General features: G+C 44.5%; 1 protein-coding gene across 7 annotated transcripts in view; it reads left to right on the forward strand.

Annotated features, from left to right (window-relative positions):
* The window catches only part of pyd (zonula occludens-like protein polychaetoid), a 357804-nt gene that overhangs the window by 144189 nt on the left and 195667 nt on the right, over window positions 1-17948 (forward strand). For all 7 annotated transcript variants that reach the window (XM_089563940.1, XM_089563939.1, XM_089563941.1 and 4 more), the window contains exons 2-3: window positions 15307-15354; window positions 15414-15538. In XM_089563940.1, the coding sequence (XP_089420066.1) occupies window positions 15307-15354; window positions 15414-15538 (173 nt within the window). The remainder of the gene's footprint in view (window positions 1-15306; window positions 15355-15413; window positions 15539-17948) is intronic.

The following is a 17948-nucleotide window of genomic DNA, read 5'->3' on the forward strand; positions in this document are numbered from 1 at the left end:
ATCAACCAAGATTACAGATTACGTGAAATCATTTCACTCGGTCATCGTTCTGGTATCACGGAGTCAATAGAGAGTTTTAGCTGAGCGGGTTTGTGTGCTTGCTCTCTCTGCTCGGCAGGAGCACTACTGCACATGCAGGAAATGCTGAGGCGGTAGCGGAACGGTTCCTCTCCTCGCGCGAGCCAAGCGCAATGAGCGGGCCTCGTGCAAAGCCTTCTGCACTAGCCAAACCAAAACGTACACATTCAACGTGGCAGCATGATTCACGCTGACAAGCGTAGAGGATGGATGAATACACACGCTAGACAACGCTACACATGCGTACACACGCACGCTGCAAGGGATGACTTGCGTTGTCTTGACTTGGCTCTCGCAGTGGCAGACTTTTCACTTTTTCATAATACGAAAACTTCACTGCTAAAATCAAAGCACTGCTGTTACCAAAAAAGCATATAGCAAACGTAAACAGCTATTATTCATTTATTGACGCATAAATTAGAGAGGCTTATTTGCAACCATTTTCTGGCAAGTGTAGTTGCCACCACCAGGAGGCGCTACGAGGCACCTCGCTCTAGCGTGGACGGGGAAGACCGTGAGGAGACGCAGCGCTAGAACACCACTCTTGCGCGACGCTCCTCTGGGAACTGCGAGTGGAGCGGACAGTAAACCTGCGCTGCTAAAACACTCTAATATCTGTGGCTGCACAGCCGCCATAAAGGCAGTGCCCCAGTAAGGAAGAAATGAGCAAGGAAAGGTCAGGGAGGTGCAATCTCGCCAGTGCCTGCTTGCAGGAGGTATTCCTCCGAGGCCTGGTTTGCCAACAGTTGGGGATAAGAGTCAGCGGAGAATGCCTGAGTAACCTGCGATTCGCTGAGGAGAAAAACTGCCAAGTATGATCAGTGAGTTGGACAGGCAGAGCAGAACAGTGGGTCTAAAAATTAATATGCTGAAAACTAAAGTAATGTTCAACAGTCATAGAAGGGAACAGCAGTTTACAGTTGATAGCGAGGCACTGGAAGCGATAAGCTTTTTGAAATTGAAAAGATTTATTTGAGCAGAGCAGTTACAGCATCTGCTGCAGAGGCTAAAGGCTGTGGCGCCTGACGAGGCCTCTGTCCCTCTGCAGTCGACGGAAGTGCAATACAAATTTGAGCACAACAGGAAGGTGAGTCACATAATTAAAACAAATATGGGTAGAATATGCCATTATAATCACAACATTAACACAGTATTATATGTACAATAATATGCAAGGATATTATACGGAGATTTTGTTCAGTATACAATACATTGAAGGACACTTATAACAAAAATAAAGTAAAAAACCATGGTACAAGAGAAGGATACATCCTGTGTATGCATGTCATATGTACTCGTCACTCCCCGTACAAAACACCTGATATTATTAGGACATCTTGAATGTGCTTTTTGAATGTGCTAATATTAGATGCGAAATTCAAGTTACCTTCAAGTTTATTAAGATTTGAAGCCATTTGATAAGGAACTGTTCGTTTACCATAATTGGTTCTGGTTTTTGGCATGCGTCTTTTATTGTGTCGGAAAGGATAAGTAGAGTTCTCTTCCCTGTCGCAAATGTGCAGCTTCCGGAGTTGTACGAACTGAAGTAGTTTATAGTAGTATAGCTGGTCGGCCCTCAGCATTTTATATTTTAAGAACAAAGGAGAAGTTTGTAGGAGCTGTTAACGTCCATAATAGTTTTCATAACAACGTAATATCTTTTTCTGCAGTATTATGATGAGCTTATTGTAATTACCCTTTGTTGTGGTTCCCCACACCATCATCCCATATATTAGTTTTGAATAGAACAGGGAGTTGTGCAACAATTGTTTTAGCCATAGAGGAATTATGTGCCCTACTTTGTATAAACATCCTACGGTTCGTGCTAGTTAATTTGTTAGATGATTCACATGTGGTGTCCGTGACAATTCTTCCTGGAACCATACGCCAAGGAATTTTTGTTCTTTAACCAAGGAAAGACATTGGTCGTCAAACTTAAGTGTTATTCTTTTGTGCAGTGGTTTGTTAACTGGGCGAAATACGATAAATGTTGTCTTGTTTGAATTCAGTTCTAGCATATTTTCCTTCAGCCAGCTGGACAGGTGCACTAGGTAGTTATTTACTTTGGTTTCGAGTGCTGTTATCTCCTGCGATGTGAAAAAAATATTAGTGTCATCTGCATACATAATGATCTCTGGTGATTCAGGTATTTTCACGATATCATTAATATACGCGAGGAAGAGCAACGGTCCTAATATCGATCCCTGTGGGACACCCTGAGTTAGTTTTAACTGTGATGAACTTGAGCCATTAATGAGTACTATTTGATAGCGATCATAAAGATAAGAAGATAGAAGTTGCAGGGCAACACCACGTGCACCGTACACAGATAATTTGTGTAGTAAGATGTTGTATTGGATAGAATCGAATGCCTTTTTAATATCGAGAAAAAGTCCTACTGTATTTTGGATCCTCTATGTTAGAAATTATCTTATCCTTAATGTATAATAAAGCCTGCTCCGTTGATTTCCCTTTTCGAAAACATATTGGCTTTCTGTAATAATGTTATGTTTATCAAAAAATGACACTAATCGGTTATGAATGACACCTTCAAAAATTTTTGAAAGCGTTGGCAGGACGGATATAGGGCGGTAATTTGCTAGGTTTTCAGGGCCCGCGCCTTTATATATTGGGGTGACTCTTGCTACCTTTAACTTTTGTGGAAAGACACCTGTGGACAACGTAACATTTATAATAAAGGCCAAACTAATGGATATCACAGCGGATGTATACTTCAACGCAATCGGGCCGATGACATCGATTCCAGCTGCAGCATTATTTTTAAGCTTGTTTATTAACATTTCTACTTTGTGGGGAGTTGTTGGGCGCATATAAATGGACTCGCATAACGGTGCTATGGCCGATACTGACTGATCAGTACAATTCATTGTTGTACAGGCATTCGAGCCTACTTTAATAAAATGCATGTTCATAGCATTGGCGAGAAAAATCACCGCGCACAGTCTATTTATTTTATTTATTTTATTTATACATACTGCAGCGCAATTCTATGCGGTATGGCAGGAGTGGGAAAAACACAAAATGCAAGGTAACAAAATGCAGCAAAATGTACAAAGTGAGCACTACAAAAAAGTTAAAATCACAAACGAAATATCAAACAAGAAAGGAACTGTTAACGACACGGTAAGAATACACAGCTATTATGCGTCTTCAACGGCAGTTACAAAGTTTTGAAATCCACAAGAACGAATGGACCCAGGCAGAGAATTCCAGGCTTCTATTGAACGGGGAAAAAAACTGAATTTGGACAAATTAGCATGCGCAAAATACGGTATCAAATTAAGCTCGTGATGACTTCTTGTAGATGATAATGGTGCAAAGTTAATGTAGTGGTCAGCTGAGAGCCTGACTGAGGAATTGACGATACAATGTAAGAATTTTAATGATTCAGTGTGGCGACGGGCAGACAGCGTGGTTAAATTCAATGAGAGAAGTGTAGAAGAGGGTGAGAAATGGCGATCATAACGATGACATATAAAACGCACAGCCTTCTTCTGGACTGCTTCTAACATGTTAATTTCGAATCGCTTGTACAGGTTCCACACTACAACTGCGTAATCAAGAACAGGGCGGATTACAGATTTATACAACAGAAGCTTTGTGTCTTTTGGTGAATAGGGTAGCATGCGTCGTAGATAACCTAGTTTTTTTAGTGCTTTATTACATACGTAATCAATGTGTTTAGACCAAGACATGTTATGCGTGAATATAACACCAAGATATTTGTACTGAGAGACCCTATCTACCACACGGCCATTGAAAGAGTAACTAAAATGGGAAACGGAAGATTTGTTACAAAAAGACATGAGGACGGTTTTGTCGAAATTAATCCTCATTTGCCAGGTACTACACCAACTAAAAAACATAGCAAATGACTCTTGGAGGTGACGATGATCATTAGGGCCATTAATTACTTCGTGTAAAACGCAGTCATCAGCGTAAAGACGAATGTTAGAAGAAATGTTATGTGGCAAGTCATTTATATATATTATTAAGAGTAGTGGTCCAAGGACGGAGCCTTGAGGCACTCCTGACGTTACATCAACAGCAGCAGAATGAGAAGAATTATAGGATACGAACTGGGAGCGAGATGAGAGAAAGCGAGAAATCCAATCAACCAAGTGAGGATTGTTTAGTACAGCATTTAGTTTAGCAAGAAGCTTGGAATGTAGAACAGTATCGAATGCTTTCGAGAAGTCATAAAAATGGCATCAACTTGGTTACCGACATCGAGGTTATGTAATATATCATGAGCGAATTCTGTTAATTGTGTTACCGTACTAAAACTGCGCCTAAACCCATGCTGAATGTTAGATAGCAAATTATTGTATTCAAGAAAAAGCATGATGTGTTTATGAATGACGTGTTCCAACATTTTGCATGACTGTGATGTCAATGAAATCGGTCTGTAGTTCGACAAGCACTGTCTATCACCGGATTTAAAAAAAGGTAGCACTTTGGCTAATTTCCAAGAAGGAACGGTAGCAGATGATAAGGACTTGTTGAATATGATGGACGGATATTTCGAAGACCTCATGGAGTAACGAACCAGGAACGCATTGTGTATTCCATCTGGGCCGGTACATTTCTTAACGTCGAGGTTTAATACAAGATTTAGGATGCCATCAGTGTTCATGACAACATGACTGATTGGTGGAGAAGAAATTATATTAGTGACTGGCGGAATGACGTTGTTATCCGGAACGAACACCGAGTGAAAATATTTGTTGAAAGCATCCGATATTACAGCCGGCTCACTGATGACGTCATTATTTAATCTGAACGAGGAGGATGAAGTATCACGAGGTAAGATGGATGACCAAAATTTACGGGGGTTAGTTCTTAACAGATCGCGCAGGTGGACACGAAAAAAGAAATCCTTGGCCATGCGCAACTTAAGTTCTTTTTTTGCCTTGTGAAATCTGTCTAAAGTTATGGGATCGTTGCTTCTTCTAGAACGCCTTAGCCTACAAACGCGACGAGATAAATGCGAAATATCTCGAGTCATCCAAGGAACATTAGTATTTCTTTTCTTAGTTTTAATAGGAACAAAGCGTTGGACGCAATCCTTGACAAGACATTCAAAGTAATTAGTAAGAAAATTTACGTCGTGGATGGCTGAGAAAGCAGAGAATGTATCGAAACGATCAGCTAAAACATCATTAATGGAATTGTCGTCAGCACGAGTTAAGTCAGGAAAAGTAGTAAACAAATAGGGTTATTTGGAGACTGGAGAAGAGAGTGAAACTAACACGCCTTTATGGTCTGAGAGCCCATCAATTACTTCACAAGAGAAGTCATTTTGGACCAAAGTAGAGCTTAGAAAAACTAAGTCGAGGATGGAATTCGCCCTAGTATCACTAGATACAACCTGAGTTAGTCCAAACAATAAGGAAATGTTTATTAGTTCTTTACAAATGGTAATTCCACGACCAAATGCAGACAACGATGGCCAGTGGATGCCAGGGGTGTTGAAGTCTCCCAAACAGATAAATCTTGATGAAGTAATATTGATCTTGGTCATGAAATTGGCGACAGCGTGAAGGACATCAACGGAAGAACCAGGTGGACGATAAATAACACTGATTAGAACACTATAATTGTTTAGATAAACTTTGCACCACAAGGATTCTGTATCAGGGGGAGAAGGCAAAACTGAGAATCGTAAATCCGATCTGATAAGCAATGCCACACCGCCACCAGTACTGCAACTTCTGTCTAAGCGCACGGCAACAAAACCTGGTGGAGTGAATTCGGAGTCGTAAATTCCACTATGCAGCCAAGTCTCCGTTATGCCAATAATATGGGGGGAGTGAACAGAAATAAGGGACAGTAAATCTGGAAATTTTTTAACAATGCTGCGAGCGTTAATATTTAGAACAACTAGCTTATCAGGACGGCCAGAGCTAAGTCAGGGAGTCGATGATGCGGCGGTCAAGGACACAGGCGCAGAACAAGCAGGATCATTGTATGCTTTTACCAACGAGTTAGAACTTTCATCCCAATTGTAACGAACCTTGTCGATGAAGGCATGATCGAAACTTAACCTCACGATAGAACCGTTGTCACGAAAAGACACGGATGCGTCCCATATTTTTTTCCGAATGGACCTAACCCTTGCAGAAAAATCTTCTGTAATGAAGAAGGCAGAGCCCTTGAGTTTAGAGACGTTTTTAAAAACCACACTTTTGTCGTTGAAGCTAGAAAGATTTAGGATAACTGGATGAGTATAACCTCTGCGAGCTGCACTGAGCCTGTGGAAGCGCTCAACACTGGGGCTGCTAATCTTCAACTTATCAGTAAATACAGATGAGATGCTAGCCAACAATGTGTCAGCGGTTTCGTTCGGGTCTTCTGAAACGCCGTGTATTATAATGTTATTTCTTCGAGAGTGATTTTCAACGTCATCATTCTTTTGCACCAGCTGTGTTACTCTGGAATTTAAAGAGTTAATTTCAGCGTGTAAATCAGAAATTAGATTGGAATTTTCGGGCGTGGGTGAAGACTCTAATGCAGCCACACGTGACTCCAAAGCATCAAAGCGACAAGCAAAAGATTGCTTAATGTCCGCGATGTCACGGGCCAACTGATTCTGCCCTGCTAGTATTCTAGAAAACATGTCAGACACCGAAGGATTTGAAGAGATTTCACTGTCAAGATTTACAGCGGAAGAACTTGCATCGTCAGCCTCCCCGAGAGTGAGACTGGAACCACTCACAGACCGGGTTAAAGGTCTGGTACCAGATGTACTGCTTTTACTGGAGTTCGCTGACTTTGATGGGGGGCCTGGATTGAGTTCCACGTCACCACTCAGGAGGAGATGACTTGCGCAATAAAACGCGTGTACGCAGCAGGACACAACAGTACGTGGGCAAGGGCACAGCAGCAAGTATCGATCATCAGACCGGACGCACTCAGCGGCAGAATGGTAACATACCTGCATGAAGAGCAAGCAGCGATTAAACATGACGCCGGTGCCGCTGCAGCCTAGCCCACTGAAGAGTCGATCCGCGCACATGGCTTTTATATCCTTGGCAGGTGACGTCATAGACCAGCAGTGCAGCGAGATTGGCTGATCTAACGAGAAGTTGGCGAGATGACTGGCTTGCAGATATTTGAAGAGAGCGGGAAACCCGAAGCCATCACACAGGGTATCAGCTGGCAAGTCCAAGGGTAAGCACACGGTGGTATCCACGTGCCCATCCCGAAGCGAAGAAGCCAAGCCAGGCGAGACGATTCCGCAAGGGCCGTGGTCAGCAAAACAAGCGATGAACTGCATGAAGAGCAAGCAGCGATTAAACATGATGCCGGTGCCGCTGCAGCCTAGCCCACTCAGTCTTGCCATCAATGGTGATTTCAGTAATGTTTAAACACTTTTTAGTTCTTCCAGTGAGTGTATTTACAGCATCCCACACCTTTCTAGGATTCTCTCTTATGCTGTCGAATTTGCTATGGAAGTATTCTTCCTTAGCTTTCTTCAGATCGGATGTTAGTGCGTTCCGGTACTTTTTAAATTTCAAAAAAAAAAACCTGGGTCTCTTTTGTGTAAAAATTCGTGGTACATTTTGTCCTTTGTTTTTATGCGGCTGTAAAGAAGTGAATTCATCCGTGGTTTTCGGAATTTTTTCTTTCTGCGAGAAATCACGTTTTCTTCTGCAAATGCCACATCATACGAGGAACGTAACAAGGTGAAGAATATATCGAAGGCTTTGTTAGCGTCTTTTTGTTCATAGATTTCACTCCAATCAACTCTTTCTACCAGACGAGCAAAGCACTGCAGAGTTTCATCAGTGATTTTTCGACGCGTATGAAGCAGCGCATCCGGGTCTTTCCTGGTTTTCTTTTGGGATACTGCAATAAAAAATAATGGCAAGTGGTCGCTCAAGTCAGATGAGAGCACTCCAGAATAAAATTGATGAGGTTCTAAATTTGTTACGCATATGTCTAACAGTGTTACACTCTGTGTGGTTATTCTTGTTGGCATGTGTGTGCTGTTTTTGGAATCGTATGTAGAAAGCAGAGTCTTTAGTTTGCTGGCGTGGAAGTCATTGGAAGAAAAGTCTATGTTTATATCTCCCAGAATAACGCATGAATATTGTTTTGTACCAACGAAGGAAAAAAACGTGTCAAGAAATTGCAAGAAGTTTCCTGTGTGTGCGCAAACTGCACGATGATGTTTTGCACATCTGAGTTCTGCGTACGAACCCAGTGGCATGCATCGATATCAGCAGTGTCAACTTTTTCACCAACATGGTCACCTATCTTTTGAACCACGGTGAGGGGATCAGTTCCGGAGGAAACACCTTTGATTTCGAGGTTGTTCAATCGTTGATATTGCTCAAGGTCTTCACATTTGCGCGCTAAGCGTTCAATTTCTGCCTTCAGTTCCTGGTTCTGTCTGAACATGTCTTGCATTTCTTGCCTGAGCTGCTTTATTTGGTGCAAACGGTGCAAACGTCAGTGCAGAATGAAACACTGTCTTTTAGCTCGCGCATTTCAGCCCTGAAATCACGCTTAAAATTTTCAGATGCGCTTACCAACTCTTGCAGCTCCTTCATACCTGTGGTTTCTTGTTCAGACTCTTTTCCAGCGTTTTTCACGTTCCCCTTCCCCATTCTAACACATCATGCAGCAAGGGCAGTGTTCGGCAGCAGTGCACCACAATAACAGACAAAATATAGAAACAGTTGCACACTGGAATTCTCACCTGCAAAAGCAGAGAGCAGAGAACGTTCCTTAGATAGGTGTGGTTAGCGCACTGCCGCCGAACTGCGTGGTGGGCTCGTTGAGGATGCCTTTTTATGCCGTGAATGGCCCCGGAGGCGCTGATAGCCTCTTCCCCTGCAGATTTCCGTGACGTAGGTATGGCGTTGCAAACAATCATCTTGCTTCCAGAATGCTATCTGTCTGGAACACGGCGAACGGGTTTTCGTTGTGAGGTAGCGCAGGATGCGCCGTGCAGAAAATCTGCAAAAGCAGAGAGCAGAGAGCGTTCCTTAGACAGGTGTGGTTAGCGCACTGCCGCCGAACTGCCATTAAGGTCAAGTAATGATTGCAGATTGGGGCCACGAGAGGGAAGTAACTAGAAGAATAAGAATGGGGTGGAGCGCATATATGGCAGGTTCTCTCAGATCATGAATGACAGTTCATCAGTACCCCTCAAGAGAGAAGTATGTAATCTTAGTAAGCAAAATCTTAATATACTTGATATACCTTACAATAAAAGGCCATGAGATTAATTGCGGGAGCCCCTTATTTTAGCCATACAGACTTCATATTTACACGACTTTGCATTGTTCGAGTAACCACCCTACATACATTTTGCCTTTTGATTTCATACCAAGTTACCCGTAAAAGTTTGGACAATTGCTTATATCACCTTGCTATTTTGGTCAGAAATACGAACATTCATAACACCAGAAGAGGGCAAACACGGGCTGGTTGGTATGCTTTTGAAGAACTGGATAAAACAGCACAACCAAAGAGGATACGAGAGAGGGACCAGCGCTGACTAACACCCAAATGGTTTATTGCCAGAGGTGAGGCAGCATATATAAATGAAATGGCATGAGTAAAAACATGAGAAAAGCATGAGAAAAAGGTACCGCACAACCACACAACCTGACTGAAAAAAGGGCCGTATCACTGATTAAGCTATGCATGTTCCTTAGGTGGTAGATTTATCGATGGGCTGCAGATACAGATGCCTCCGAGATGAGCCTCGCGATCTCATCTTTGTTTCAGGCGATGATAGCGGCAATCTTTACAGTCTGCGCAATACAATGCAAGATGTTTCCTGCGTGACTTGTTCTCTATATCTTTTGTGTGTTCACGTAGTTGATCGCTAGTGCAGCATCCCGTCTCACCAATGTAGAAATTACCACAAGAAATCGGAATCTTGTAAACAACACCGACACGACAGTGGACGAACTTCCGCTTATGCTTCTGGCAGCCTTTTTTTCTGCTCCCATCCTAGTAAAGCGGAAAGTTGGGCAAGTTGGATAACGTTCATGATGTAAAAAATAGCGCACAGGGAACACAAGCGCTTGTCTGCGTCGTTTACTTTCCGTCCCTTGTGTTCCCTGTGCGCTATTTTTTACATCATGAACCCATCCTAGTTAACGCATTTGGACAGTTGCTCTGACGACGCACAGCCAAAAGAGCTGCCGAGATTTTTGATGTGTTCTGCTATGAACTTAATGACCTCCAATTGACCTCGGAGCTCCCCTCTGATAATAGGCTCGAGTTTTTAGACATGGAACTGATAATTTCTGACAACCATGCTTGTTGGGCGCACTCGCCGTGGTCCAGGAAGAGCCTTCTCCCTTTCCGGTCGGCTCACTCGAAGATTGTTGTGCGCCCAGGCATGCCTAAGAGCCACACTGCAGACTGCAGCCGCATGGAAACAGCGCAGACTTCACGAAGGACGCAGAAAAGGGATGCGAGCCACAGCGCCTGTGGCTCGTCTCCCCTTTCTGCGTCCTTCGTGAGGTCTGCACGGTTTTCGTGTGATGGAAAACAAGTGGGTCGTGATGTGTTCTTCAGTTTTTATAACACACGGTGTCCTGAAGCATAGCATGTACAGTCTTTGTCAAAAGTTTAGAGCCCAGGGGGTTCACTTCTAAGCTGTATATTGGGACTCCAGGAGCATTCATGGAAGTCCTACCTATTGCAGGAGGCAGTACCAGAAATCTTCTCATGTACAGGAAATTTGGAGCGCTAGAGATGCATTGAGGACGACACAGTGTGGCTCAAAAGAAAACCCCCTGGGCTCCAAACTTTTGACAAGGGCAGTACCTGCCCCTTGTACCAACTATAGCCTAAGATTGCTCAAGTACACGGCACCACTGTTACTAAACAGATTAGAGCAGAAAGGCCTCTTGTATGAAGGATTGTCATTGTGTGCTGCATTAATACACTGTCCGTTTTGTCAGCGTTGCCTAGACCTGTTTTCCCTGAAACCCTCTACTTTATTGTTTCTTGCTCATAGCTTGCTAGTTTGTTTCTGTTGTGTACGTTGTTCCATGTTAAATTCAAACCAATATTACAAATGCATGTGGTTTCTCTTCTTTTTGTATGCAACGGTATTCTGTTGCGTGATGTGTGTTTGCAACATCTCTAATTTTGGCTATGATTGATCCCAGAGCTTTTATTATTTGTTTGCTTACTTTCCTGTCTTGTATACAACACATGCTAGTGTAACTGACACACCCACGGGTGACTGCCAGCTTTAGGAACTAGGGCCTCGTCAAGATGCTGCTCACGCAGCTTTCTGCCCTTCTTAGTTGCAAAGGAAGTAAATAAACTTCAGACAGCTTTGTCTTTATGGTACACACCTGTGGGGCAGAAACTTGGAGGCTTAGGAAAAGGTTTCAACTTAACATGGGGTCAACAGAGTGAACTGTGGAAAGGAAAATGTTGGGTGCAATGTTGAATGTTTTCTTCTTTGAAAGGATGCGCTAGAATACATGGTCCACCACCAGGCCTGCGAAAAAATTCAGGGGGCACTTTGACTGTCTAAAGTGGGTAGAGGCGAAAGCGTTTTCCGCACCACTTTCAGTGGCCCGTAATGAAGAAAATGAAAATTGTATTTGAGGAAAGAAAATTACGCAGTAACTGGCTCACATATCTCGGTGGACACCCGTCAAAATTCAGGGGGGAAGGGGGTGCACTTTTTTGACCTAAAGTGTGGTCACTGATGTGTGGTTAAGATGTTAAGCTTCGCCTCTAAGAGTGGAACGCGAGAGCGTCTTGCAACGCTGCCAGGGAGTCCATAGAACGCCATCGCCCATTCGGTAAATTGGTTTTTGAGGAAAGGAAATGTATTTCTCTCTCATATCTCGGTGGACACCTAAACCTCGCCGGAAGGGAAGCGAGGAGGATGGCAGTGAGCGAAGACACCGTATTCACTAGACGTGCCTTTGTTCATTCCAAACCATCGAGCTGGCATAGCGGAGTGGATAGCATGCTCGTCTCGCACTCCGAAGACCGGGGTTCGATTCCCGAGCTCGACCAATTTCTTACTAGGTTTTATTTATTTATATGGCCTGACTAGAGAAGTTAATTAGGCTAATTTGGTAATTAAGCAATTAACTAAGCTCAGTCCCACTTACTTGGAGCATCACTATATGGTCCCTTCAATTGGTTGCATGCTTACTAGCCAAAGTACAATTGGCCCCGTTTGAAATTGGCGCACTGTGACGTCACAGCCGTTTCGACCAACTGAAAAGCGTGAAATTCTCTGTCGACAACTGCTGCTTACAACGATGAGACATTAAAGGCTTTCGCCTTAATAATCTACAATTGAATGTCTTCTATCATGCTGTCTCAGTTTCACCAACCGAACGTGTAGATGGTGGTTAGGTTGTGCGAGGCACTAAATAAACTGAAATGTATTTGCCAATATGTAGCTTAATTCACTGCAGCACATAATTCAGCCTGCTTCAAGCTTTGGACTGACAAAAAAATGACCTATCAGCAATTATGTAGCTGCTTTTTTCATTGCTCAAGTGCCCTAAGCACCGACTGCTTGCCACAGCCATCGTTCGGCTGATGGAACAGCATCAAGGAGAAATTCAGTCACAAATTGTTCAGCAGTGGGAGGCAAATACCAGGGGGTGGATTGTAGGGTTCGTTGATTACGAGAAAGCATTTGACTCGGTGGACACCTCAGCAGTCATGCAGGCATTGCGGAATCAGGGTGTAGGAGAGTGTTATGCGAAAATATTGGAAGATATTTATAACGGCTGCACAGCTACCATAGTTCTCCATAAAGTCAGCAATAAACTTCCAATGCGGAAGGGTGTCCGGCAGGGAGACACGACCTCCCGTATGCTATTGATCGCCTGTTTAAGGTATTCCGGGGCCTGAAATGAGAACAGTTGGGGAGTTAATGGAGAATACCTGAGTAATCTGCGATTCACTGATGACATTGCCTTGCTAAGTCACTCAGGACATGAACTGCAAAGCATGATCAATGAGCTAGACAGGCAGAGCAGAACGGTGGGGCTAAAAATTAACAGGCAGAAAACCAAAGTAATCTTCAACAGCCTAGCAAAGGAACAGCAGTTCGCAATTGGTAGCCAGGTGCTGGAAGTAGTGAGAGAACATGTCTACTTAGGGCAGGTAGTGACAGCTGATCCGGATCGTGAGATGGGAAATCACGAGAAGAATGGGGTGGAGTGCATATGGCAGGTTCTCTCAGATCATGAATGGCAGTTTACCAATATCCCTCAAGAGAAAAGCATACAACAGCTGTATCGTACCGGTACTCACCTATGGGGCAGAAACGTGGAGGCTAACAAAGAGGGTTCAGCTTAAGTTAAGGACAGGCCGTCACAAGTTCAAGAAGAGAGTGAATCGCCATAAGATTGTAATACCAGCATCAAAACCACTCCGATGGATATCACACAAATAGACATCAGACAGGACTCGGCGCCAGTCCTGTTGTTTCTGTCTTCTCTGCTGTTCTTGTTTTTTGCGCTGTTTATTACTTTCCTTAAGATGAGCCACCGACTAGCCCATACCAAAATTTTCAACTATATCTGCCTCCAGTTTCGCTTTAACAAAATGTGCAAATTTTGTTGGCTGCAGTTGTAGCATTGTTTCATTACTGTACACATGAAAATTCATCCTTCAGACTGCCTTGCTGTGCACTCCAGCTAGTTGTTGGGAGTGCAAACGCACAGGTTCAGAGCCCAGCAAAATCATCTAGTCTGTTTCCACAGGTGTCTGTTTCCACCTGCCATCCCAGGGCAGTGGAAAAACAGCAACAAAATGCACCATGCTTTCCCACTGCACACGAATGTTGTAAACACTCTCTGTCGTTTTTTTCTCTTTGTCATCACTGCTGTATTCACAAGGCTAACTAAGGGGCTAGTTAGACTGTCTTAGTTCTCCACGACAATTTTGCGCCGGACTGCACAGGTGGGCACTTTGTGCTTGGGAGAAATAGGTGCTCTTTCTGGCCGTCCTGTTCATGTTTTTCTGCCAGCATTCATTGCCAAGAAAATCAGATTTAAAAACGGAAAATTTCTTTTGCCGCTTCGGGGTTCAAACTTGTGACGTCGAGAGCCAACAGGGACTCGGTGATCTGATAGTGAGTGGCCCAGTCTGCATTGTGTCTTTTTGCCTCCTTTTCCAAAAGCTCACTTGAGCTCTGTTTTCTGCGAGCATATGTGGCCCCAGAAGGAGGCAATCCATTGATGATGGGGTCAGTCATGCGTCCCACATAACTCGTGCCTTGTGTTTGGCTCGTGGAAGATGAGGTGGCGGCACTCACTGGGGGCAAATGCTGTCCTACTGCTGTGCCTCACCTTCCTGAAGGTGCACACCAACTTGCCCCACACTTGTGCCCCATCCTGTTTTGTCGTCAGTGTGCTCTCTTGTGGACACACAGTCACCCTTGCACAACACTGAAATTTTTGTGCCTCATATGAGCACAAAGTCCCCTTGAGAGACTGCCAACTTCTTGTGCCCCGAAGCCGTTCATAGGCACAACAGACAACGCACAGCAGAGTTGCCAATAAGCACAGAAAGTTGGGCTACCTGGTGTGGATTCACACTTAGCAGCGCAGAAAAACGAGGACCAAAGCGAACGAGGAGACACAACACAAGGACAGATTTTTATTCACGAGAAGGAAGCTGTAAAGGTGTTAGAAAATACAAAAGCGAAACACAACAACCGTTTCCACGCGCGCAAAGGAAACCTATGACATACCATTCCTGCGTGATGCAAGAACACAACAACAACAGGACAACAAATGCATCAGGCCAAGCCCCTGTACTGTCTACTCGCACTGAAGAAACTGTGCAGAAAAGGAACTTCCTTTTCCTGCAGGCTCACCGACGGTGATGTGGCACACGCGTCTCCTTCTTTTTTAATCAAGCGCTTGTGTTGTCTCTCCTCATTTGCTTTGTTCCTTGTTTTTTTGTGCTGCTAAGTGTGAAGAACACCCCGTCTGCCGTTGCGATAGCTGTAGAATGGGCTTGAAGGCAAATCTTGTCGGAGGTTGGCCTCCCAGTTTTGTGTTGGCTGCCCTTTGCTGTGTCTCGTGTGTGCCTTTTCGTCTCACTGGTGCCTGATTTTGGGCAGGCACAGTTTATTTCACTGCTCCCTGCAAGACACAGCTGGTGTGGTAAGGACGCTGTGAGTGTCTTCTCTCCAGCGGCAACATGTCTCTGAGGGGAGGTGTGTGTGTGTTGCAGGGCGCCGAGCGGGCTCGCTGGGAGCACCACCACGTGACGCTGGGACGGGTGAGTGTTGCGGCAAGAGTAGGAGTGGGGCGGACCCTGAACCCTGCTGGGCCGTGCAGGTTCCTGGCTACGGGTTCGGCATCGCTGTCAGTGGGGGCCGGGACAACCCGCACTTCACCAGCGGCGAGCCGTCCATCGTCATCTCGGACGTCCTACGGGCGGGGCCTGCCGAGGGGAAACTCCAGTGGGTGACCCACCCTCCTTCCAGACGCTCTCTCGGGGGAGGTCAGGTGACACCGTGCCAGGGACCCAGACAGCCACTGCAAAAATGGACAATGGCAGGAAATGAGTTTCGAATGAAACCAAAATCAGTTTTATTCAAACGGCCAGTAAAGAGAGTACATGCGAATCATCTGGGCCCTTGGCCTTCTCAGCTAGACTTGGGCCCAAGCAGAAAGTGCAAAAAATATTGCAGTGAGACAACTCTATTATACAGCAGTTGTGCAACAGTGATACACAAATAAAAGCAAAATAATCAAGAAATTATACAATAGTTAGGAGGACAAAAACAAAAAGTTAAAGAATGAATGCATCCGAGGGAGACACGGATTTATAGTGGAGTCGAATATTGCTGGCTCCGAAAAAACTTCTTTATTTCGGCAATGGACAATTGAGCCATTTTTAAGATAGCCAGTAGTTGGTTCCAAATTTTAGCACTGGCATAGGCAGTAGTTTTTTACCGCACACATTATTCACAACTGGAAGGTTAAAACGACAATTGAAAAAATTTCTAATTGGACGATGTGGATATATGAAAACAGATGATGACAGTGGGATTCCCATCCCGTCCTCAAGCCCTTTTCAGTGAGGCTGGGGAAAGGGCAAAGAGAGAAAAGAGCGACGAAACACTGCGGGGAGACCCAAGGAGCAAAATGTTGGGAGACCCTGTTGCCCCCCACATATCCCGGGCAGCAAAAAGCAAGAAAAGAATTGTCTTCAAGGCAGGGCCATGAGGTAGACATGTGACGCACTCCACCAGACACCATGCCCACCGCTAACATCGAGAAAGGGCGGTTTTCTTTTGCAGAGCCTATGCGACGAGGAGCGGGAGAGAAAAATCTCGAGGATGGAACGGAAGGAGAGGAGCATGGCGGAGTAGCTTGATTGCGATGGCTGCAACTGCGCTATTAAAGAGTCCTTTCAAAAAATATTTGCGGCTGCGCCTTCCGGGGACGATGCCTCGATACCAGAGAGGTAGAAAATATTTTCGACCAGAGGGTGGCCCTTTAAGCAGCACACTGCGGTAGCGCGCGAGATGCGGACTGCACTGCTAAGTGTGCGCAAAGTGATGTGCAAAAAGGAGCCGTTGAGGCGGACCTGAAAGGAGTTTTTTTTCGAAGGCCTCTTGGGCTCCAGTGCACTCTTCCTCCCTCGTTTCCGTTCGTGTGGCACCTCCGTTATTCGAGCCTGTCGCATTGGTCAGCTGCTGTGGACCATTTATGTGACGAAGCCTCCTCACGTGCACAGGTGAACAAGCGCCAGTGTCACGCACCTAAAGAAGCCACGGATACGTTGTCAGTCAGCCCTGCTGCCGATAGTGTGCACGAATTTAGAGCATTTTATGCAAATGCAAGAAATCATCGTGCAGTTCTGTCTTTAGAGGAGGTGCCCATTGCCCAGTCTTTCACCAAATAAATTTTGCTTTCATGCGGAGGATTTTTGGCACCTTTGGTGGGGCCATTCGATAATTCAACATTTGGATAACTTGGATATTTTGCCCACTGCCTTGAAGGCCGAATTAATGTGTTTTAAATTACCTTTCACACAGTGTTAAGGTGAACATGCCTGGTGATGTTATGATATGCTGGGACGGTTTGTAATAGAACTTGGAACTAGTCACAATTAAATGCTGACTTCATCTGCAGCAAATCAAGCTATTTTAAAAAAAACTGCGATTACCAAAATCATTACTGCTGCGTATTAAAGTGAAAATGCTTCATTTCTTGTTGGTGTCCTTTAAAAAAGTGCGTGAGTAATGTATTCCAAGTTCACATTAGCTGTTATCTTTTCTGCTTATGATTTGCTGTGCTATTTTTGATTATTGAACAAAATGAATTGGTACTTGCCTTGAGCTACCGAGTAGTTTTAAAATGTGCAAAATATTCGCCGCAGCATTGGTGAAAGCACACGAGGAACAAAGTGAAGAAGAAGCTTTTTGCTGAGGAATTTTCGTTCTTGTAATGGATTGCTCGGGTGTTCTTGTTTACTGCTGAGAAAATGGGATTTGCAAAGCTGTGGCTTGAAACCCAGAAGGGGCCCCAGTAGTCATTGTGTAGCAGTGAATGGCCATTCAGCCTACTCTGCTGTGTGCACCTTTTCTAGCTTATCAGAGACACTCCATTTTTCAATGAAATCTACTCGTCGTGACTTGTCTTCATTTTATTTTATTTCATTTCATTTCATTGCCTTACAAGACCCACGAGGGGTGTTACATAAGGGGTGGGTGCATATATTTTGGTCAGCAAGTGTTGACACAGAGAAACATGACTGGTAACATTATTGGCAAAGTTGGATGAGCACATGATGGCTGCGATGCCGTTGGGTGGGAAAAATGATGCGGCACAGGTGGTAGTAGGCGCACGAGGTCGGGAAAA

This window comes from Amblyomma mixtum, chromosome 10, assembly GCF_055824585.1.
Source record: "Amblyomma mixtum isolate Tamu chromosome 10, ASM5582458v1, whole genome shotgun sequence".
Classification (NCBI taxonomy): domain Eukaryota; kingdom Metazoa; phylum Arthropoda; class Arachnida; order Ixodida; family Ixodidae; genus Amblyomma; species Amblyomma mixtum.